This window comes from Falco rusticolus, chromosome 8 (genome assembly GCF_015220075.1).
Source record: "Falco rusticolus isolate bFalRus1 chromosome 8, bFalRus1.pri, whole genome shotgun sequence".
In the NCBI taxonomy this organism is placed as follows: domain Eukaryota; kingdom Metazoa; phylum Chordata; class Aves; order Falconiformes; family Falconidae; genus Falco; species Falco rusticolus.
This window is the reverse complement of record NC_051194.1, coordinates 40,397,738-40,416,061: the sequence shown is the minus strand read 5'-3', so window position 1 is coordinate 40,416,061 and position 18,324 is coordinate 40,397,738. Positions and strand designations below refer to the sequence as shown.

General features: G+C 38.0%; 1 protein-coding gene across 1 annotated transcript in view; it reads left to right on the top strand.

Annotated features, from left to right (window-relative positions):
- LY75 (lymphocyte antigen 75) overlaps positions 1-18,324 on the top strand; it is a 46,441-nt gene that overhangs the window by 15,762 nt on the left and 12,355 nt on the right. The window contains exons 14-25 of the mRNA XM_037397399.1: positions 4,396-4,477; positions 5,035-5,106; positions 6,157-6,280; positions 7,133-7,168; positions 7,428-7,603; positions 8,064-8,128; positions 9,344-9,420; positions 10,475-10,611; positions 11,615-11,720; positions 13,671-13,831; positions 14,508-14,637; positions 17,148-17,374. Of these exons, the coding sequence (XP_037253296.1) occupies positions 4,396-4,477; positions 5,035-5,106; positions 6,157-6,280; positions 7,133-7,168; positions 7,428-7,603; positions 8,064-8,128; positions 9,344-9,420; positions 10,475-10,611; positions 11,615-11,720; positions 13,671-13,831; positions 14,508-14,637; positions 17,148-17,374 (1,393 nt within the window). The remainder of the gene's footprint in view (positions 1-4,395; positions 4,478-5,034; positions 5,107-6,156; positions 6,281-7,132; positions 7,169-7,427; positions 7,604-8,063; positions 8,129-9,343; positions 9,421-10,474; positions 10,612-11,614; positions 11,721-13,670; positions 13,832-14,507; positions 14,638-17,147; positions 17,375-18,324) is intronic.

The following is an 18,324-nucleotide window of genomic DNA, read 5'->3' as shown; positions in this document are numbered from 1 at the left end:
GATGCACAATGCTACTACATTAGCACTTCCCATTTTTCAGAAAACATGAACTTAGTCTGGAAGAAGGAAAGTCCCAGTATTTCAATATTATTCTACCAGACGGTAAATAAGGGGTAATATATTGAGCCCAGTATAAATTGACTTTGCAGTCAGTGATTCAGTAACTGCATATGTCAAATATAACTCAAAACACAGTATTTTCATCTGGGTTAATACTTTTTCAAGCACTGCAGAACTTCATGAACAGAAATACTACATATCTGATATTGCCTGAAGTCTTTTAAATAATGATTGTTTGTTTAGATAACATAATGAAGTGTTTGAGTTATTTACGCTTTCAAATTACTCAGAGGTGGTGATTATATATATAAAGTATTTTGGAGATCAAGAGTCAGGGGTAGCTTGTCTGAAAACAAGCTCATTTGAGAAAGGAGAGAAGAAACCAAGTAAATTATTTCACCAAGAACAAATAATTTAGGTAACTAAATAACTAATAACTGGGAGAAATCATCCTAAAATAATGTTAGATGTCATTAGCTGCTAGAGTGCACTGGCATGCAGTTTGTCAGTGTTCTCCACATTCACTCAGTGCAAACTCTGACCTAAACTGTTCATTCAGTGCACTCAGTTCAACTTGAGGAAGGAGCCACACCTTGGCTTTTTTGGTTTCGGGTTTTTTCCCCTTGCACAGTTCTCTGGTGACTCATTGAGAACTGTTTGTTTTTAAATGTTAGCAAAAGTCAGTTTGGTTCACCAGGAAAAGGGCAGCTTGCCTAGTCCATTCTGTTCTTTACTCAGATTCCACCTTAGAGGCAAATAAGAGCTAGAATTGCTCCAGCCAAGTCAGGCAATTGCCATTGGAAAGGAAAACAAAATCTGGCTGACAACCTTCCGCTTTCTGGAAGAAACAGGAGATAACCTCTTTTCACTTTGAGGGACGTGATACAGGCAGAACAGATCTGGTTCAGTTGCTTCCGTTCATTTAGGATTGTTTTTGTGAGCATTCTGCATCTTATAGCTGGCAGCAATGCTGGACACAAGGAGAATAACAGCTTGATTTGGTTAGAAATAACATTTCAATGAGGACACCTTACTGGAAAGAAATCAGTTGCCTTTTATATGCACAGCTCTGCTGCTGTAATTGTTCTGAATCTAGAAAGCCTCACTAACACTTGAGTTTTCAAGAAAAAGTTGATCTTATTGTCAACATACTTGCTGAAACAGCAGTAAAGCTGAGATTCAAGTTTTAATTGCATTAATACAGCTTCTCTTTTCTTCCACTGAAGAACAGGTGATTAGCAGGGTGGGGATTCAGTTAGTGGCAGTAGTCTGTTACAGAGGGAAGAACAAGGGGTCAAATAGGCTTCATGTATACTTTTAGGCCGGCACTGCCTAAGATTAATTGGTGCCACCTTAAATTGCACCATTAGGCATTTGGCCCCGATGTATACATCTTGCCTTCTGTGAAGTACTAGGTTGAACTACAAGCCACAGCAACTTCACTTAGGCTCTTAATCCTGTGTTGGAGCTGACATAAGGGACACAAAAGATCTTTTTTCTATTTCAGCAGTTAGAATATGACAGTAGAAAAACTACTGGTTTATAGTCTCTTCACATTGATCTAAACTGTATTTATTACTTCTGTACAACATTGGCTTTTAAGAAGTTTTAGCTCTGTGTGAGAGAAAAGCCACAGGTATTCTGCAGGGATTGCTGGAGATTTAGGGTCTTTCATTGTTAATCAGTGTGGAGTCCTTTGTAAAGCCCAAATTGCACGTATTTTTTAGGTTAAAACTCAGGATAATCTAGGTTTTAGAGGTGGTTCCAGGAATGTCACTCAAAGAATACTCTGGCACTGATAAATCCATGTTGATGCCAGTCCATAGGATGAATTTTAAATGCTTTGCAATGAGGAGACAGATAAGTACAAGCAAATTCCTTGCTGCAAGCTTAGTTGCAATAGAGAGTCTTAATTCATACTAGTCTTAAGTAGTTGGCAGAATTCTTTTTTGTGATGAGATGATAGCATAATTTCAGAAGGCTATCAAAAGGCTTTACTTAGCCTTAAAAGTGCTATGAAGGATAATGTAGCAGTTACTGAAGTACTCATGGTCATGTCTGAACAGTTCCAAAAGAAGCAAAAAATGTATGTTGATGTTCAAGTGCCCAGTCAGATGGAAAACATTGTTATGTGTGCAGACCAGTATGGTAAACTGGGAGATAAACTGGAGAAATTCTTGACCTGGGACACATTTTATTTTTAAAAAAATTTGTTACATAAAAGCCAAATGTAAGTTGAAAGACTTTGAAAAATTGCTCTAGTTCTTCAGTTAATTACTGCAGATCCTTTTGAAATTAGTTTCTCAAGTTTTCTTTTTAGTAGATATTCTTCTATGATGATCAGTTGTTTAAACAACACTGAGCCTGTAGGTGACGATTAGGAGGGGATAGTTAAGCAACGTCTGATTCATAATTGGAAAGAAGTCACAGAAAAATAAAAAGCCGCTTAGCTGCTTGACAGCTGTGAATGTTTGGCTCACAGTTTTCCCTCTGGAGTGATATGGGGCATTTAGGCTCTTCAGAGGCTCCTTAGTGATATCATTAAAAGACCGAAGACTATTCAGTACGGTAAGATCAGACTAGTGTGATCACACTATCACTCCAATGTCAGAAAATTAATATTGGGAGTTGGGAAAAAAGCCCAACCCAACCAAAAATGAGATACCGTGGTGGCTGATGCTTTTCTTTCCAATGGGAACACACCCTACAAAATAAAACGCTGTTGCCCAGATACTCTGGGCTAAGCTGTTGTTTGTTGGTGCTGCACTATTTCAGGTTCAATTTAGCATCTTTATGGAGATATGTGTGGAAAGGTAGTGGCGCAGTCTTACCAAAGAATTTCTTAACATTGCCCTGTGATTTCATAACATTGCTTATGCAGGTAAGCCTGGGTATGAGTCCATTCCTCCATGTAATGAAATTATTTTCATAAACTTTTTATCTTCTGTCTTAAAATCACTTCAAGTTTGTCAGCACTGCTTTTTTGGGAGCCTTTTCCAAACTCTGACCTCTGCTGGTCAGACATCTGTTTCCAATTTTGAGCCTAAATTTGTTTTTGAGCTGTGGTTCCTTCAGACACAATGGCCTTTTTGCTCAAATAGCACCTCTACTTGGGGGTTTAGTCTCTTGATATATTGTAAAGAATAATTTTATCCTTTTATTGTCTTTGCCAGGGCTAGACAAGTAAATCCTTAATTCTTGTTAATAACCTAAACTCTGATTTCCTCAAATATCCTATAATTCCTCCTCTGTATTTGGAACAGCATGAATTTATGGAATAGTACTCCTGATACAGTTTTACAGGAGTCCTGTACTGTGGTGTCAGTCAATCGCTGTCAGACCACCTTGATGAGAGTGCCTTTTCCACAGCTCTATCGCAGTAGGGTTTCACATAGCCTGTGATTTCATAGAAAACTCATGGTCTTTCTCCCCTTTGCTCTTCCAATTAACCGTTGTTCAGAAAAGTGTTCGTTGCCTTTTTAGGGCAGGGTAGTGGATTGGAGTGAATTATTATAAACTTCAGTACCTAGCACAAAATTGATATTTTGAGAAGTAGAGGCTGCAGTACAAAACTAACCTTGCAGTTTGACTAGCATGTATTTAATTTTGTTGTATTATCCTTATCTTCGTATGGTAGAGGCTGTTAATGTGGATTTAAGTATTTACATTGCCAACCTATTTTGGGGGGCAACTTTGTGTCTTGGAGCATAGCTGAAGCTTTGAATTTGTCACTTGCCATTCTTTTGAATGCCATTCTTTTATGTAAGCATTGGGGTTAGTGGTGTTACATGCTTGTTTATGACTATGCCTCTTCTGTGAAAGTGCGTAACTGAAATATGTGCCCATGCTTGGTTTGTTTTGTATCACTGACAAACATAAGGGAAATACAAAGCCAGTTATTCTGTATGAGTAGTTCTTGTGTGGTTTGAGGAAGGGTGTATTTGAGCTGGTGGTGCAGAGAGAGATGATCTGATATCGACAAGAGAAAGAGAGGCAAGCCAAATAGTGCGTATGATTTTGGAAGAAAAGTGTAGAAAAGAGACCTTTATATTGAGTGACAACTGATGGAGTGATGATGCAGCAAACAAAGGAATTACCTGATTTAGTTAGTTTTCTCTATGATCAGGGAAAGACAACTTACAGATCTTCTTAAAGAAAAGTGCAGAAGAGGTCCTAGCCCTTATACCCGTTCTCTCTTTGAACTGCTGCAACTTGCAGAAATAAAGCTTTGATTTTGCTGCTTGATCCTAAGTAATGCCATGACATAAGTCAGTCTTTCTATTAAATAAGATGAACCATAAACTTGGTTTAAGATTTTATCTTGTTTATTTACAGCAATGACAGATGGGTATGGATTGGAATGAATAAGAGGAGTCCAGATTCTTTGGGAACCTGGCAATGGAGTGATGATAAACCTGTAAGTTGACTTTTAATCCATAAATATCATGTCCTGATTTGTTTCAGTTTGGACCGGATTGAAAACAAACTGATAAATATTTTAATTAAAATATGGCAGATCCTTCAACAGATGAATAATTCAGAAGAAGATTGTGCACTTAAGAGCTGCCATCCCGGCAGATTTCTAATTAAAAACATATCTTTAATAAGATTAACCCTGATTTCTGTCTGTATTGCATTAAAACATTTCAACAGAAATATAGTAGTAGACATCTAAAAACTGGTGGAGAGAACAAGATACCTTCATGCCTCGACAGAGGGGAGGGTTTATCATTTCATCTCCTTGCTGTGTAAGACTTCTCCAAAAATATCTTCTTCACTGTAACTGATTTGCCCGAAATTGTGAGTTCTTTCCCTCTCCCCTGCCATAACAACAGGTACACAGTAACTGCCATTTAACACATATTTTAAAAGTGATAAATGTAATGGGATCCCAGGTTTGAACGGTTATCTCTGGGGATTACCATAACAAAAATAGTTGTAAAGTAATAATTGCTTCATCCTGTTATTCTGTAGGTAACTAGTGTCGTTATGCCGCTCGATTATCTGGAAGACGAATATGATACAAGAGACTGTGCTGCATTAAAGGTTAGTTTCCAGGTTTCTAATAATAGCATGCATATTTTTACATGGAAGTACTTCGAAAAAATACTTCTGCCAGCCATATATTGGATTTAGGTTTAGTGCTGGGATGTTTTCTTTGCATCGTGAAAAAGTTACTAGTGTTCCCTTTATCAGTCTACAGCTATTATTGATTTTCCCTTATTCAAGCAATTTTTTTATGTACCAAGTGCTGTGCTAATGGTAACCTTTCGTAAGACTTCTTTTGAACTGCAGAATATTTAGTAACAATGCTATTTTCTATTGCATAATGCCATACCGTGTATGTCTTGTATATTACACTTAACACTTAAGGATGTAACACGCAGTGTAAACCAAAAAAGTGAACAGAGCCCTACTAGTTTTTTAAAATTTAGATTAGTTTTTCTGAACTGCAAATTAAAAAGTTTGAAGCCTGAAGTAGGGGAATGCTGTAGCCCGGATAGAGTGTGTGTTTGTGTTTGTGTGTATTTCCTTGTTTACTTGTGAAGTTAGACTGTAAGTGGCACGTCTGGTTTCTGATTCAGGCCTCTGCTTAATTCCTAGTTCTTCATTGCTTAATTTAGTTTTGATGGCATGAGTTTTAAAATGGCCTTTAACTTTTCTGAAGCATCACCTGATTTTTATGAGATCATTACAGTACCGTCCACTCCTTTAACTTAATCAGAATCACCTCAGCTTTTAGGATTTACTGAAGGAAAGGATAGTTGCATCCTTTTGCTTCTGTTGACAGCCATTTCCCCTCGTGCTCTTTTCCTGTGTTCGTGATCCCAGGCTGAGAATTTGTTGGCATTAAGCTACTAAGGATTTTAGAAAAGAGGAGAGCAGTTTGAAGGGGCCCTTTACCTAACCGCTTCACAAGACTGGCTACTGTGGGGAGTTACAGTTGTATCTGCTCATTTTTTGCAAAATAAGTTGTGAGACTAGCACCACAGTAAAACACACTGACTTTTCCAAAGTGCCTTTTTAATAGTTTCATTTTACATTTCAGAGGCCTATGCCATACTCACTCAGTTCTCTGTTTCTGCTTTTATACAGACCTCGCAGTTTTCAAGGAGATCGTTTTGGAGATTTTATTTTCATGAAGGCAGAGACCTGGAATTTTACTTCAAGCCTTTCGATTGTGAAGCTAAACTTGAATGGGTCTGCCAGATAACAAAAGGTAAACTGCTGTTATATCCATTTATTCATATAAAAGAGTTTATTATCACTGCGTTGACAATTTTGCCTAAACTCGGAAACTTCACAAACAGTATTTTATCATTTCCTCTCTGAACTGTTAAGAGGACAGCACGTGAGATGTCTCACCTGTGTCACATACAAACAGACATGCACTTAAAACATTCAAAAATGTATCGGAAAATGACCATGAGGAGGATGCAGTATCACTGCTCCCATATTCTGTCTTGTCCCATGAAGTGAGAAGTGGCTTCTTATTAAGTGAGGTGATATAAGCCACTGAGTTGCAGCCTTTGTGGACTTCACTTAATTTTTCTTAGTAATATTTGTTACTACAGAGATCTTGGGTCTACAGTTTGCTTCAGCCTTAGGTGAGTTAGCTGCCTTCTGGTAAAACTGTGTACTAACTCTTCGTTATAGTGAGACAGAGGACTGGGAATACAAAAGAATGTCATGGCATATCTGCACAGATCCACATTTCTCCAGGCAGTATGAAAAGTACTGTAATCCAGTAGGCTTTTACATTTTGGTTCTTCATTAAAAGGCATTTCAGGGGATGAAACTTCCTTGTTGTGGGGAGGTAGTGATGGATTGAATACTTTGTATTCTGCTTGGAAGAAAAAAACCCACAGATATTTAAGATTGAGGTGTGCCAAACTCCCATTAGTTTTACATCAGCTTACTTTATTAAACCTGTGTATGTTTTCCTTCTCCTTTTATTTTTTTTCTATTATGCATACTGAGAAGCATGAGTACAATTCATTGTTTCCATTATTGGTGACCACAGTCTTGTAGAAGGTAATCTTGAAGTAACTATTCCTTTTTTCCTGGACAGGTAGCACTCCAAAGACACCCGAGTGGTATATACCAGGTAAACTGACTTTTTGCATATTCTGCTACATGTATATAGTTGTTAATTCTTTTGTTAGTTTTGTTATTTTATTACTGTAATACCTGTTTGATACCAGCAAAGGTCATGACTAGTTAAATTTGATTCTGAGAGAGCTCAGAATGCAAGGAGTGTTGGCTCTTTCCCAGTATCAAACTGAAATTTCCTATTACATTCAGAAAAATAGCGAATGAGTTTTTCAGAATTGATTTCTTATGCATGTGGTATTTCTTCTGCATAGATGAAATTGGAATTCATGGAGCCCCACTTGTTGTTGATGGAGCAGAGCTGTGGTTTGTACCGGATAAAAACCTGAGCTTCCAGGAAGCTATTTTCTACTGTCAGAAAAATGATAGTGATTTAGCCTCTGTGGAGTCTTACCCAAAACTTCGGACAATACTGTCTCAAATAGAAAAGGTAAGGGGGTGTAATCTGTCTAACAGATACTTTCCACTAATGGGAAATTTTCTTGCCAGTTTTTTCATTAGAAAATGTTAATCCTTAATTTCTTTATTTTTCTTGGCCTTAATAGTTTTTAATTGTACTTAAAAGGAAAAGATGAGTTGAAAGAGAATTATTTTGATGTCAGTTTTGTAAAAAAAATTTAAAATTAAGAGTAGCCTTAACAACATGGAGAAAAAAAAAACCAGCCCAAACCCACTGCCTCCGTTTTTTTTCTAGTAGTTGCAGGGGTCCATCTACATGGCATATTGGTCTTTTACTGTATCCTTTCCTATTGCTGAAGAATATTAATTCCTGCATATTTTAGAACATTTTAAAGCAAAATTAATTTTGTCATTGATTTATCCTTAGTAGAGTCTGGAGCTCTTTCTCTATGGGTTGTAAAATACTGGGGTTTTTTTCTTTATTTCCACAGTTATCAAACAGTGAACAGAAGTGGTGGCTGAAGTTCATTGATTATGGCTACAGCTATCATTCACCGTATGTAGAATAATTATGGGATGCTTTATTGTAAGCTTTTTTTTTTTTGCTTTTTGGGAATATATTTAACTAGAATAGTTTCCAAAGGAAAATAATTTATCCCCAAAATTGTGAAAGGTTACTTCTGTATCATCTCAAAGAAGTAAGAAAAATAATTTGAACTAATCTGGAAAAAAATTCAGCATTATTCAGTGACCACTGTTCTCTTGTTTTGTTCACATGTACTTGCATCTGTTCTTGCTGTGCTAAACTTAGGTCATAGAGTACCTAAAACAGAGGGAGCAGAACTATGTAGTGCATATAGCAGTTAAGACAGTATGGGTGTACAATTAGAAAGTGAGTATATTTCAAAATATTATTGAAATATTTTAATTAACTGCTAAATTCGGGGTTCTATTCCCATTACAAGCATTATCGGCATCAAAAGTTTAATTCATAATAACTTACTAATAACTGAATTCATAATCTCATTTCCTGTGCATCTGTCAGAGCCTCTGTATTTCAGGCTGTCTTGTCATGTGAATCCTTGAAATCTGTGGTCTAGTAGCTAGTGTATTGGGTTGATCTTTGACATACCTTTATTGCATTTTTTTAAGCCTTCTATGTTCTGTTAATAATTGGGGAACTGAAAAAAAAGTTCTGAAAAAAATCCTTCTGTTGGCTCTGAGGACATGAGAAATACCTGAGGACAGAGAATGGGAAATTTGTTTAAGACATCACTTTTCCAGTTAGGCAGTGCCAGAGTCTTGAAGGGCTTATATTACAGCCCTGCAGAGCTGAGATGATTCACAGCAAACCTGCATTGTGCCGTTCATGGCTGCAGCGAGCGATCGGTGGCTTCTTACAAGGAAAATTCTTCACTTTCCAGAATACTATAGCAGTATACTACTGTGAAAATAAAATGGGCCGCTGCCCATTCTCCTCACTTGTCCTGACAGTGTGCTGCAATTGCAGCATGGTGATAAATACCCTCCTACCCTCCTCGTTCTGCAGATCTCAACAAAATTTATTTGGGCACAATACATACCTACTGAACCTACCACATATTTGTTCCTAGTCTAGTTTTTTCCCCCTCTGACCTTTCCAGTGTTGTAGGGCATCTCTTAGAAACAGTTACCAGCCCAAATCTTTGTTTGCACTGGCTCTGTTGCTATCACAGTTTCCACTTGAAGATCACATTGGATTGGAGATTGACTCTGAAATATTTGTATCCAGTTTACAGTTATTTTCACGCTTCCATGATCGATTCCTGAGAGATTGCTGGTATGTTTCCAGAAAGAACTGGTATAGAGGTAAGGCTGTTTCTATTTTTTTCACTCCTTTCTGTCATTATTGGGAAAAAAAAAAGTAATTACTATTCTGCCCAAACTCTTACATCGAATGCAAAATGATGTAGAATTAGGAGTGAGTGGCTTCTTGATAATCTGAATTTTGAATCATTTATTTCTTACTTATGGTAGAAGCCATGGTAAAATTTCTTGAACACCAGAGGCAAACCTGAATTCAGATGACAGATTTTTGTGATTGATCGTCATTTTTTGTGACATGAATTAATCAGGTGAAATCTGGTTTTGGTGGTTACCTTTCTGTGTTTATGCTACGTACTCGGGACTCAGGAATTTAAGTCTTAAAGTTGTTTTAATTAGAGGAGCTTGACTGAATACTTGCATATGCATCTGGAGGTGCAGATTTCACTTGGTAATGGAGTCATACTGGAAGAGGTACACAAAGCAATGGAAATCCATGGTACTTGAAGCTTCTTATTTTTCCATCATTGTTTTATATTGGGGAAAATGCATAATCCTTGGAGTTCCTCTTGTCTACTACTATTTCCACTTTAAAGCACATTTTTCCCATTATTCTGTTGTATGCTGGCGATCTGTTTTCACCCCTATTAGCCAAAAATGGCTGCTGACTAGGAAGCCAGTCCAGTTATTGTAGGAGTGATGTAGAGCAGTACAGGCCAGATTCTTTTTAGCTTTAATGACCTTTTGGTCACATACTCTGTATGGTAGAATATGAGATTAGTCCTCATATTCCAAATCTTATTTCATGATTTTTCTGTTTTGAAGCTGTCTCTGCCTATATGAAGTGTTACTACTGGAAGTAAGGGATCAGACTCTGGATCTTTAGGAATAATGTATTACTGTCTGGCATAAAGCGTTTACGTTTGTCTTTTACTCTCATGTTAATTTTAATGCTTTAGATTGCATAGTACTTCACTGTGGTTGCACTGAGAAGGGCTTCACTTCAGACTGGTCTTTGTCATGTCATGAAGTACGGATGGCAATTTGGAGTGTGATAGGCCTTACCACGTAACTTTTTTTACAACTTCTATTTCTGCAGACTACCCAGTTAACTGTAATGTGAAGCTGCCCTTCATCTGTGAAAAAAATAATGCCTCCTTACTAGAGAAACACGATCCCAGTTACCGCCCGGTTAGAGGAAAATGCCCAAAAGGTTGGGGTCGGTTCCGGAATAAGGTACAGAGATAATACAGATCAATCAAACTTGTCTGTTTTTCATAATCCATTAAGCTAGAGTGCCTGGCTGAAAGAGGTGAGGAGGTAGCCCCTGTGTTCAGGAATGGACTAGGAGGTGGCTTTTGAAAACTGTGTGTACTGATTAAAATCAAGTTCCCCACTTCGCTGTCTCTTATTCAGGGCTGATGATTTCTTAATTTCAAAGCAGTAACTTTCAGCCTTTCAATGCAAGTTTAGGTCCAAGAACATTGGTTATATTGTCTAATCTTGGGCTCTGCTTTGGAGGAAGGAAGAAGTGTCTTGATTCTCTCACTGAGTAATCATAGGCAGGCAGCAAGCTGGCAGGCACTCTACTTCCTAAGTTGCCTTAAGGACTTAACTCACTTAAGAATTAGAGGCAGCTTTTAAAAATGAACCAACAGGTCAGAAGCCATAGTATAGTATATAGTATATAAAACATATACTATGTTTTAAGGCAGTCATCTAAAGTTTTAGTGAGAGTGCTGTTACTTTGCCCGCTGTTATTCGGCCCATAAGGACTGTGTGTCAGATCTGCATATTACATTGTGCCAAGGTTTGCAAATCTACTTCACATCGTTGCAGAACATAGCTTTTGAGTTCCCGTGTAGTTTCTCCCAATAGGTTATTATTACAATACAGGTTCCTGGCCCAACTCTATCTGACTTCAGAGTTCACGTGTGAATTCTCATTCTTAAAACAGTACATGATCTTGATGTAGCCAATTAAAAATTACTGAATTTTAATCTTCAGTGAAGGGGGAGTTAGTCAGTGGGATTATTTTATATTTAGCTGTTCTGTTGAATCTAATAAGAAATGTGTGTAGCTAGGATCAGTTCCCTTGCTTTCTGAGGAAAGTAATTATATGTTATTGCAGGAAATAAGTAGCGAGTTTTCAGGGTTGTTTTAAGAACATTTTCTTATGAGTTATTTCTTGGGAAGCAATGGTATGATGAAAACCAGTTTCATTATGTTTATTTTGCAGTGTTTTCTAAAGATGAAGCCTGAATATTTAACATTCAGTGCAGCTAATGAAAAGTGTGTAACTTTTGGAGGCTCTCTTCCATCTATCTCGAATCAAGCTGAGCAAGGTACGATGGTGAGCTGGGGGCACTTTTAGTATGCGGCTTCTCTTCCAAGTTCAGTATAGTTCTGCTTAAGAACTTGAGTGTAAAATCACTTGGTTATCTAGAGGCATACTGGGAGCATTCTAAAAATCCAAGACCAGTTAAAAATGTGCTGTCTATTGTTGTTTGCATCACTGGAAACCTAACATGGAAATGCAGTCAGTAGACATTTGAGCCAGTTTGAAGAGCAGCTTCTCTGTATGAGCTTAACCGGTTCTAAAAATAAAAAATTGTAAAACCTTGTATTAAAGATTGAGGCTAAAAGGGTCACCACTGAGTGAAGAATTCCCACATTTTGCTTTCCAAGTTAAAACATAACTAAGACTGTAGACTTTGCACTATAAAAACCAGCTTAGGTTTCCAAGGCAAGCTCAGCTGTCTGTGCGGGACCTAGATGGCAAACACAGTGCCTGCCTGAGCACATAGGACCTTCGTGTCTAAGTGTGCTGGGCAACTTAAGGTGGCAGTGTGTCTAAACTGACAACCTGCAAGCTCTCCAGAGCAGTGTAGGAGGATGGAAGGCAGCGAGACTGCAAAACACAGAGTTCCACCTTTGGGACCGGCCTCTCAGCTGACATGTAGGCTAGAGTAACTGAAGTAAATGCAACAAGGAAGAATTGCGTTCACATTGGCTACAAGTAATGTTCAGTGATAAACTGATGAATGAGACAGCTGTATTTGCATTTACAGTCTTGTGGATAGCTAACAGTTCTCTGCAGGTACATCTGAAGGAGCTCCGTTGAATTCTGCAGTGCGCATGGTGCATATTTGCTTTATAAGCAAATAACCTCTTGCCCCATGGAATGTGGAAAGTAGACTAGGGAGGCCACTAGTCTACCTGCAGGCAGCAGCTGAATGGTTTTTTAATTTTTTTTTTTTTTTTTTTACTGCACTTATTGGGGAGAAATAGGGTTGTAACCACACAGGAATATTCATATCTGTGACCTGTTCTTTTTGGATGCTTTCAAGATTGTCAAAGCATAGCCATTCTGAAGTGCTACATAGCAAGATCTTTTTGCCTGGTTTTATGCATATGGAAGTGTTTGTTACTGTTTCTTGTTTGTTTTCGTTCCCCCCTGTAGTGGAGGCCACATATATGGAAAGAAGGCACCGTCCTCTTAAAGAAACATATCTCTTTCTGTGGGCTGCTTCTGCTCCTCCCGGTGGCATGAGGTGGTGGCTAGCCCCCTAAATCTTCAGTGCCTTTGTCTAGCTCAGAAAATAGGCTGCGGCTAGTCTGGCATGTGGCCAATAGTTAAGACATTTCAGCAGTAGCTAATTACATAGCTTCCAATTTGTCTTCCCAATCTAGACAGACTCAGCGAGTGCCTTTGGTGCCTGGGGGTTACTGAAGCCCATTTTTTCGTGCCAGAATGCTCGTTCCAAGGGGCCTGGTTTAAGGTTTTCCTGGCTCAATGTTTTTTCCAACTAAACCTGACTTCTTTTGTCTGGTCCTGCTTTCTTTGATGGTGGGGTGGGCAAATGCTGCCAGAATCCAAGAAATGGTTCTGATTTATGGTCAGTAGGAGAGGAAGATGGGAGATAAGACCTCCCCCATCAATTCAGAGAGGGTGGGAGGGAGCTCTTCTGTTATCTCTGCAGGTGGACAATAGAAGGTCTCTCAGACCTGTGGAAAAGCAGCTTCTGAAATTTTGATTTTCAGTGCAAGAATACAAAGTAGTGGGCAGAGAAACAGCTAAAATCCAGTACCTGCTCCTCAGCTGAGAATTTGGAGAAGAAATGCCAAGTCTGCTCCTTTCCAATAAAATCAACATGAAAGGTGTTATCTTACAGAAGGAAGGGATGATTGAGTTAATACAAACAGGGGTTGCATTATCTTATTTATGTGTCTTTTCAGATGTTCACTGTTGTTGTCTGAACCACAATATGTACATTTACTGTTCTGCCCAACAGATTATATAACATCCTTGCTTCCTGGTATGCCAAAAGATATTTGGATTGGTTTGCAGTTTCTGTTCAGCACAAGGGAAAACAAATGGATAGATGAGAGCAGACTGTTGTATAGTAACTTTCACCCACTCCTGACAGGAAGATTAAGGAAAATTCCACTGGACGTAAGTTCTGACTTTTGACTTCCCTTGACTATTGAGTAAGGACATTTGTAATATTGACTGCATTACCAAAAATAAAAAAAATAAATATGGAACAGACCAAATCCCCCAGTTACTGGTTTTAACTGGCAAAAAAAAGGTGAATGACAGTAAGGGAGTTCTGTTTACCTTTAACAGGATGACAGCTTCTGACCTAACATACAAAGCACTGAAGGGTGAACAAGAAAAGCTGAAGCAACTGTTTAATGACTCTTTTGGAACTTCTGTTTGCAATTTAAAGACCAGATGAAAACAGTCATCAAAAAGCTGTCATCAATAATTCTTGGTTCAGTTACACTTAGAATGCATTTGTAAACCGTTATATGTTGGTACTTTGCTTCACCTTGGGTAGAGCAGCAAGCATAATAAACGTAATCGAACCACACTACAAATCAGATTTATTTTAAGTTTAAAATCACTTCATTTAATATTCTCCCCTTTATTTAACTTAAGAATTCCTTTTGAGACCAGGCACCTGGTAGTGTTTGTAAAATTGGTAAGCTGAATTGCATCACTCCTTTGAAACTGCTTAAACAAGTTCAGACAGCTCGAGTTCTCCTAGCCTCATGTTACTTCACCCTCTCTACTAAAGTATGTTTATGCCTTATTTGAGTCTGATAACCATATCTCTGGTTTTCAGCTTTTTGATGAAGAATTTAACAATCAGTGCGGTGTAATCCTTAATGATCCCAAATCACAGTATGTTGGAACATGGAATTTCACTGCTTGTGCTGACAGGCACTTCTTGGGTATATGCCAGCGGCCTATAGGTAAGTCTGAAGAGTCAAAATAAATTAAAGCCAGAGTTCACAGTTAAGATGTGTATGCCAGGAGACCTTTTAATGCCTGTAAATTGTTGCACTTGAAGAGCAAGATTATTGTAGAGACTGAGTAGTTAAATTTTGAAAATTAAAAAAAAAAATTGTGGAGGATCATCTGGAACCTAATTTGTCAGCTATTCAGAATTTTCCCTTTTATTTTTCTTAGTCCAGTTCAGAGGGAATCTGTTTTCCTGGGAGAGTTTGTGTTGTTTCAGTGAAGCAATACTTCAGCAGACAGGGCTTTAACATTCTGTGGGTGTAGTGGTCATGCAGATCAAGGGGTGGAAGAAGTGACTCCTTTTTCCTCTTCAGAACTCTGAAAGTGAGAAGTCCTGGGAAGGAATCCTACAATATTTCCATCCTCCTTAAACATATCCTTTGGTTTTTAGCAGTATTAGAATATGACGTATCATGTACTCTTAATGTTGAAATCAGTCTCCCCAGAGCAAACCATACATAGAGAATGATAATAGGAGTGATACAGCATTCAGTAGCTTTGTGCGGATCTGTTGGCGTGAGTGGGTTTTCTTAATCTGAACTAAAAATAATATTCTGATGTAGCTGTGTGGGTTGGTTGATACCAGTTACTGGAATCAGATCAAACGCATGTCGCCATTATACGCATTTAATTACTGCTATGGGCTAATGTTCAGCATACCCACTTCTGAGTATGTTCCTTTATGTAAATAATCCTTTTAAGTAACTAAGATGATATCTTCTAAAAAAAACCAAACCAAAACACTAACAAAAACCAACCAACCACCCCCACCCCCCCAAAAAAAACCCCAAAAAACAGAAAAGCCAAACCAAAACCACAGAGAGGTATGCAAAACACTAAGAATATGCCCACCTTCTTCATTCTCAAGTAGGCAAAGAGATTTCCCTGACCCTAGCCCCCCTTTAATGCAAAAAAAATCTTTATTTCAGTGTCAGATACTTCAGAAATTCCAAGTGTCCAGATTAGAAGTCTGGATGGAAAAGATGTAGTCATAAAAATTTGAAAAGGGGGATTTTGTTAACAGGAGATTGACAATATAGCTGTGTAGATCAATATATTACTAGTCTGGGTTGACTAAAATACTAAGCACTTCTTCCTTGCCACAGCCTTAGAAGGTGTAAGGAGAAAGGGTTTTGGACTACCAAAGAATGTGTCCTGGTATGGTCTAGTCTTGTGTCATCATTGTATTGGGGACCTAAAGATAACTTGGGTTGGAAGGAACCTCAGCAGGTTGCAGGGACAGCTGTGAGAGAGTCCAAGCTGCCTAGGGCTTTATCCTAGAGAAGATGACAATTCATGTTCCTTGGAAATCTTGGCATGATTGTGATTTGCAGAACTTTGTGAGATGTTAATTATCAGCAATTACTTCTTTCAGAAATGGATGCTTTACTTACTACCTTGTTTCCAGTTTGGTACCCCTTAATGTGTGATGCACCCTTGGTTCCATGGTTCTTTTTTTGTAGCTGTTTACTAAGTGAAAGCATTTGGCAGCAGACACAAACTGCTTTTTCAGCCTTGTCACTTTTCTGATCTATTGAAAGCTGTAAATACCAAATTAATGTTAATTTTCTGTCATCTTGTGTTTTGGAAAATGGCCGTGTCAGCCTATCAATCAGCCATTTATATACTGTTATTTATAGAGGTTTTTTTTTCTTTTTCCTTTTTTCCTCTTCTCTCAATGAGCCTTTTCCTGCTTGAGATATTTTAAATGTCAGGGGTTTTTTCCCTCTTGGAGAGCCAATTTAATTCTGGTTGTCTATAAAATTTTGGGGGTTACCAGGTTTGGATGCTTTAATTTACTGTCCGTGGGAATGTTTGCATCTTTCATTAACCATAGTTGCTATGCATCACTGAGCTGTATGCCTTCAAGTATGATGCTGATAACTGTGGTAACACTCAGTGCTTAGAGCACAAATAGTGAACTGTACGCCTCCCTATGCAAGGTGCGTTTTCTGCAATTAGTTAAGCACTTGTGGAGGCAAAATCAATTCCCACTATATTCACGGATGGTGGTAAGGACTTCTGGGACTGTGCTGTAATGAGATCTGCATAGACAAGTTTCGTGGCTGCACAGGCTCCACAGAGATGAGTCAAGTTTAGCTGTTGCTGTATTGCAGCAGAGAGCGGTCACTCTCTCCCATTCATGTATTTCATTAAAATTGTAGAATATGGTTTTAATTCAATAAATAGAATTCTTAACGTTATGTAGCTGTTAGAAAAAAAAAAATATTTTCAGCCAAGCTATTTTTATGTATCTTTCTCTCAATTTAAGTTCACATCTTTTTAGATTTGCTACTTTTAACTATCTAAAGTGTCAAAGATATTTGCTTCTGACTGTAGTTATTAGCATAATCTACTGGCTAAGAATTTTCTTTTTTCTGTTTGTTACAGAGAAATTGTTAGTTCAAAATGTATTCCAGTGTTTAACCACCTAATAACTGGATTTCTTTCTTACACATAGGAACTGCTGATAACCAGACAGAGCAAGTCCTTGATGAAAGACTGAGTTATCAAAATGTTCAATACATGGTAATTCTGAAGAATTTATCCTGGAATGATGCAATGGCTGCATGCATAAATAGCAAGATGCATCTGGTTAGCATCACAGATCAGTTCCAGCAGGCTTTTCTTGCTGTTCAGGCTGCCCTTCATAACTACCCGCTGTGGATTGGACTCTTCAGCAGAGACGTAAGTTTTGTTTTCCCCTTGGACTGTGGCTTAAGGTAATTTTTAGAGTTGTGTGAAATAGAAACTGGGATAAAGAAATGCAATGAAAAATTAATTTCTGGGGTAACTGTTTTCATTTAGGGATAACATCTGGAGGGTCTCAAGATTAATGTTCTAAATCTTCAGTTCTCCAAGTTACATATTTCTTGAACTGTACTGGATGGATTGATGATGAGGAGACAGGTCTTTTCACAGAATATAGGATGAAGGGATATATTGTAGAGTGGCAGCAGCATAGACTGCTGAATCATCTTTGTCTCTTGTTAACAAATGAGTAATTAATATGCTGTTTGGTATCATCACCACTGTTTACAGTACCCCTCTAGAAAGACAACCCAAAATCAGTTTTAAAAGGGAGAAACCAGAAGTGGCAAATAAAATCCAAAATGAATCATTGAACACTTCTGGAGGTACGTTTCTGAAGCCTAACTTAAGAGTCTGTTGTTAATTCATGTTAATTGTGCCTGTGTCTCCCTAGAGGGAGACATCCCTGAGATAGGTTAGTGGGTTTTTCTTTTTTCTCCTGTTTGTTTTGTCTTTGGAAAAAATCAATGCAGGAGGTACCTACTTTGCCTTTATTAGCCAGAGTACTTCTTGAAGATCTTCACTGTTGATTGAGAGTTTTCTCAGCTGTTAATGAAATGGCTTGGGCTTGCTTGCAGGGTCTATCTTCTTTGTCAAACGCATCAGTCTTGAGATAATTGTAAGAAAAAAGTTAGAATTTGAGAAGTGTCTTACCTACAAAGGTTAATGGTGCTCAGTCAGCATCTGTTGTGTTATGATCTTCCTATGTCAGTAACGGGCTACCGAGTCTTCTAGGCAAAGTAGGTGGGGGGAAATAGAAATTTGAGAATATACTTTATGGAGAATGTTTTTTAAAAGGAAGCAGGCATTTAATCTCAGCGAAGATG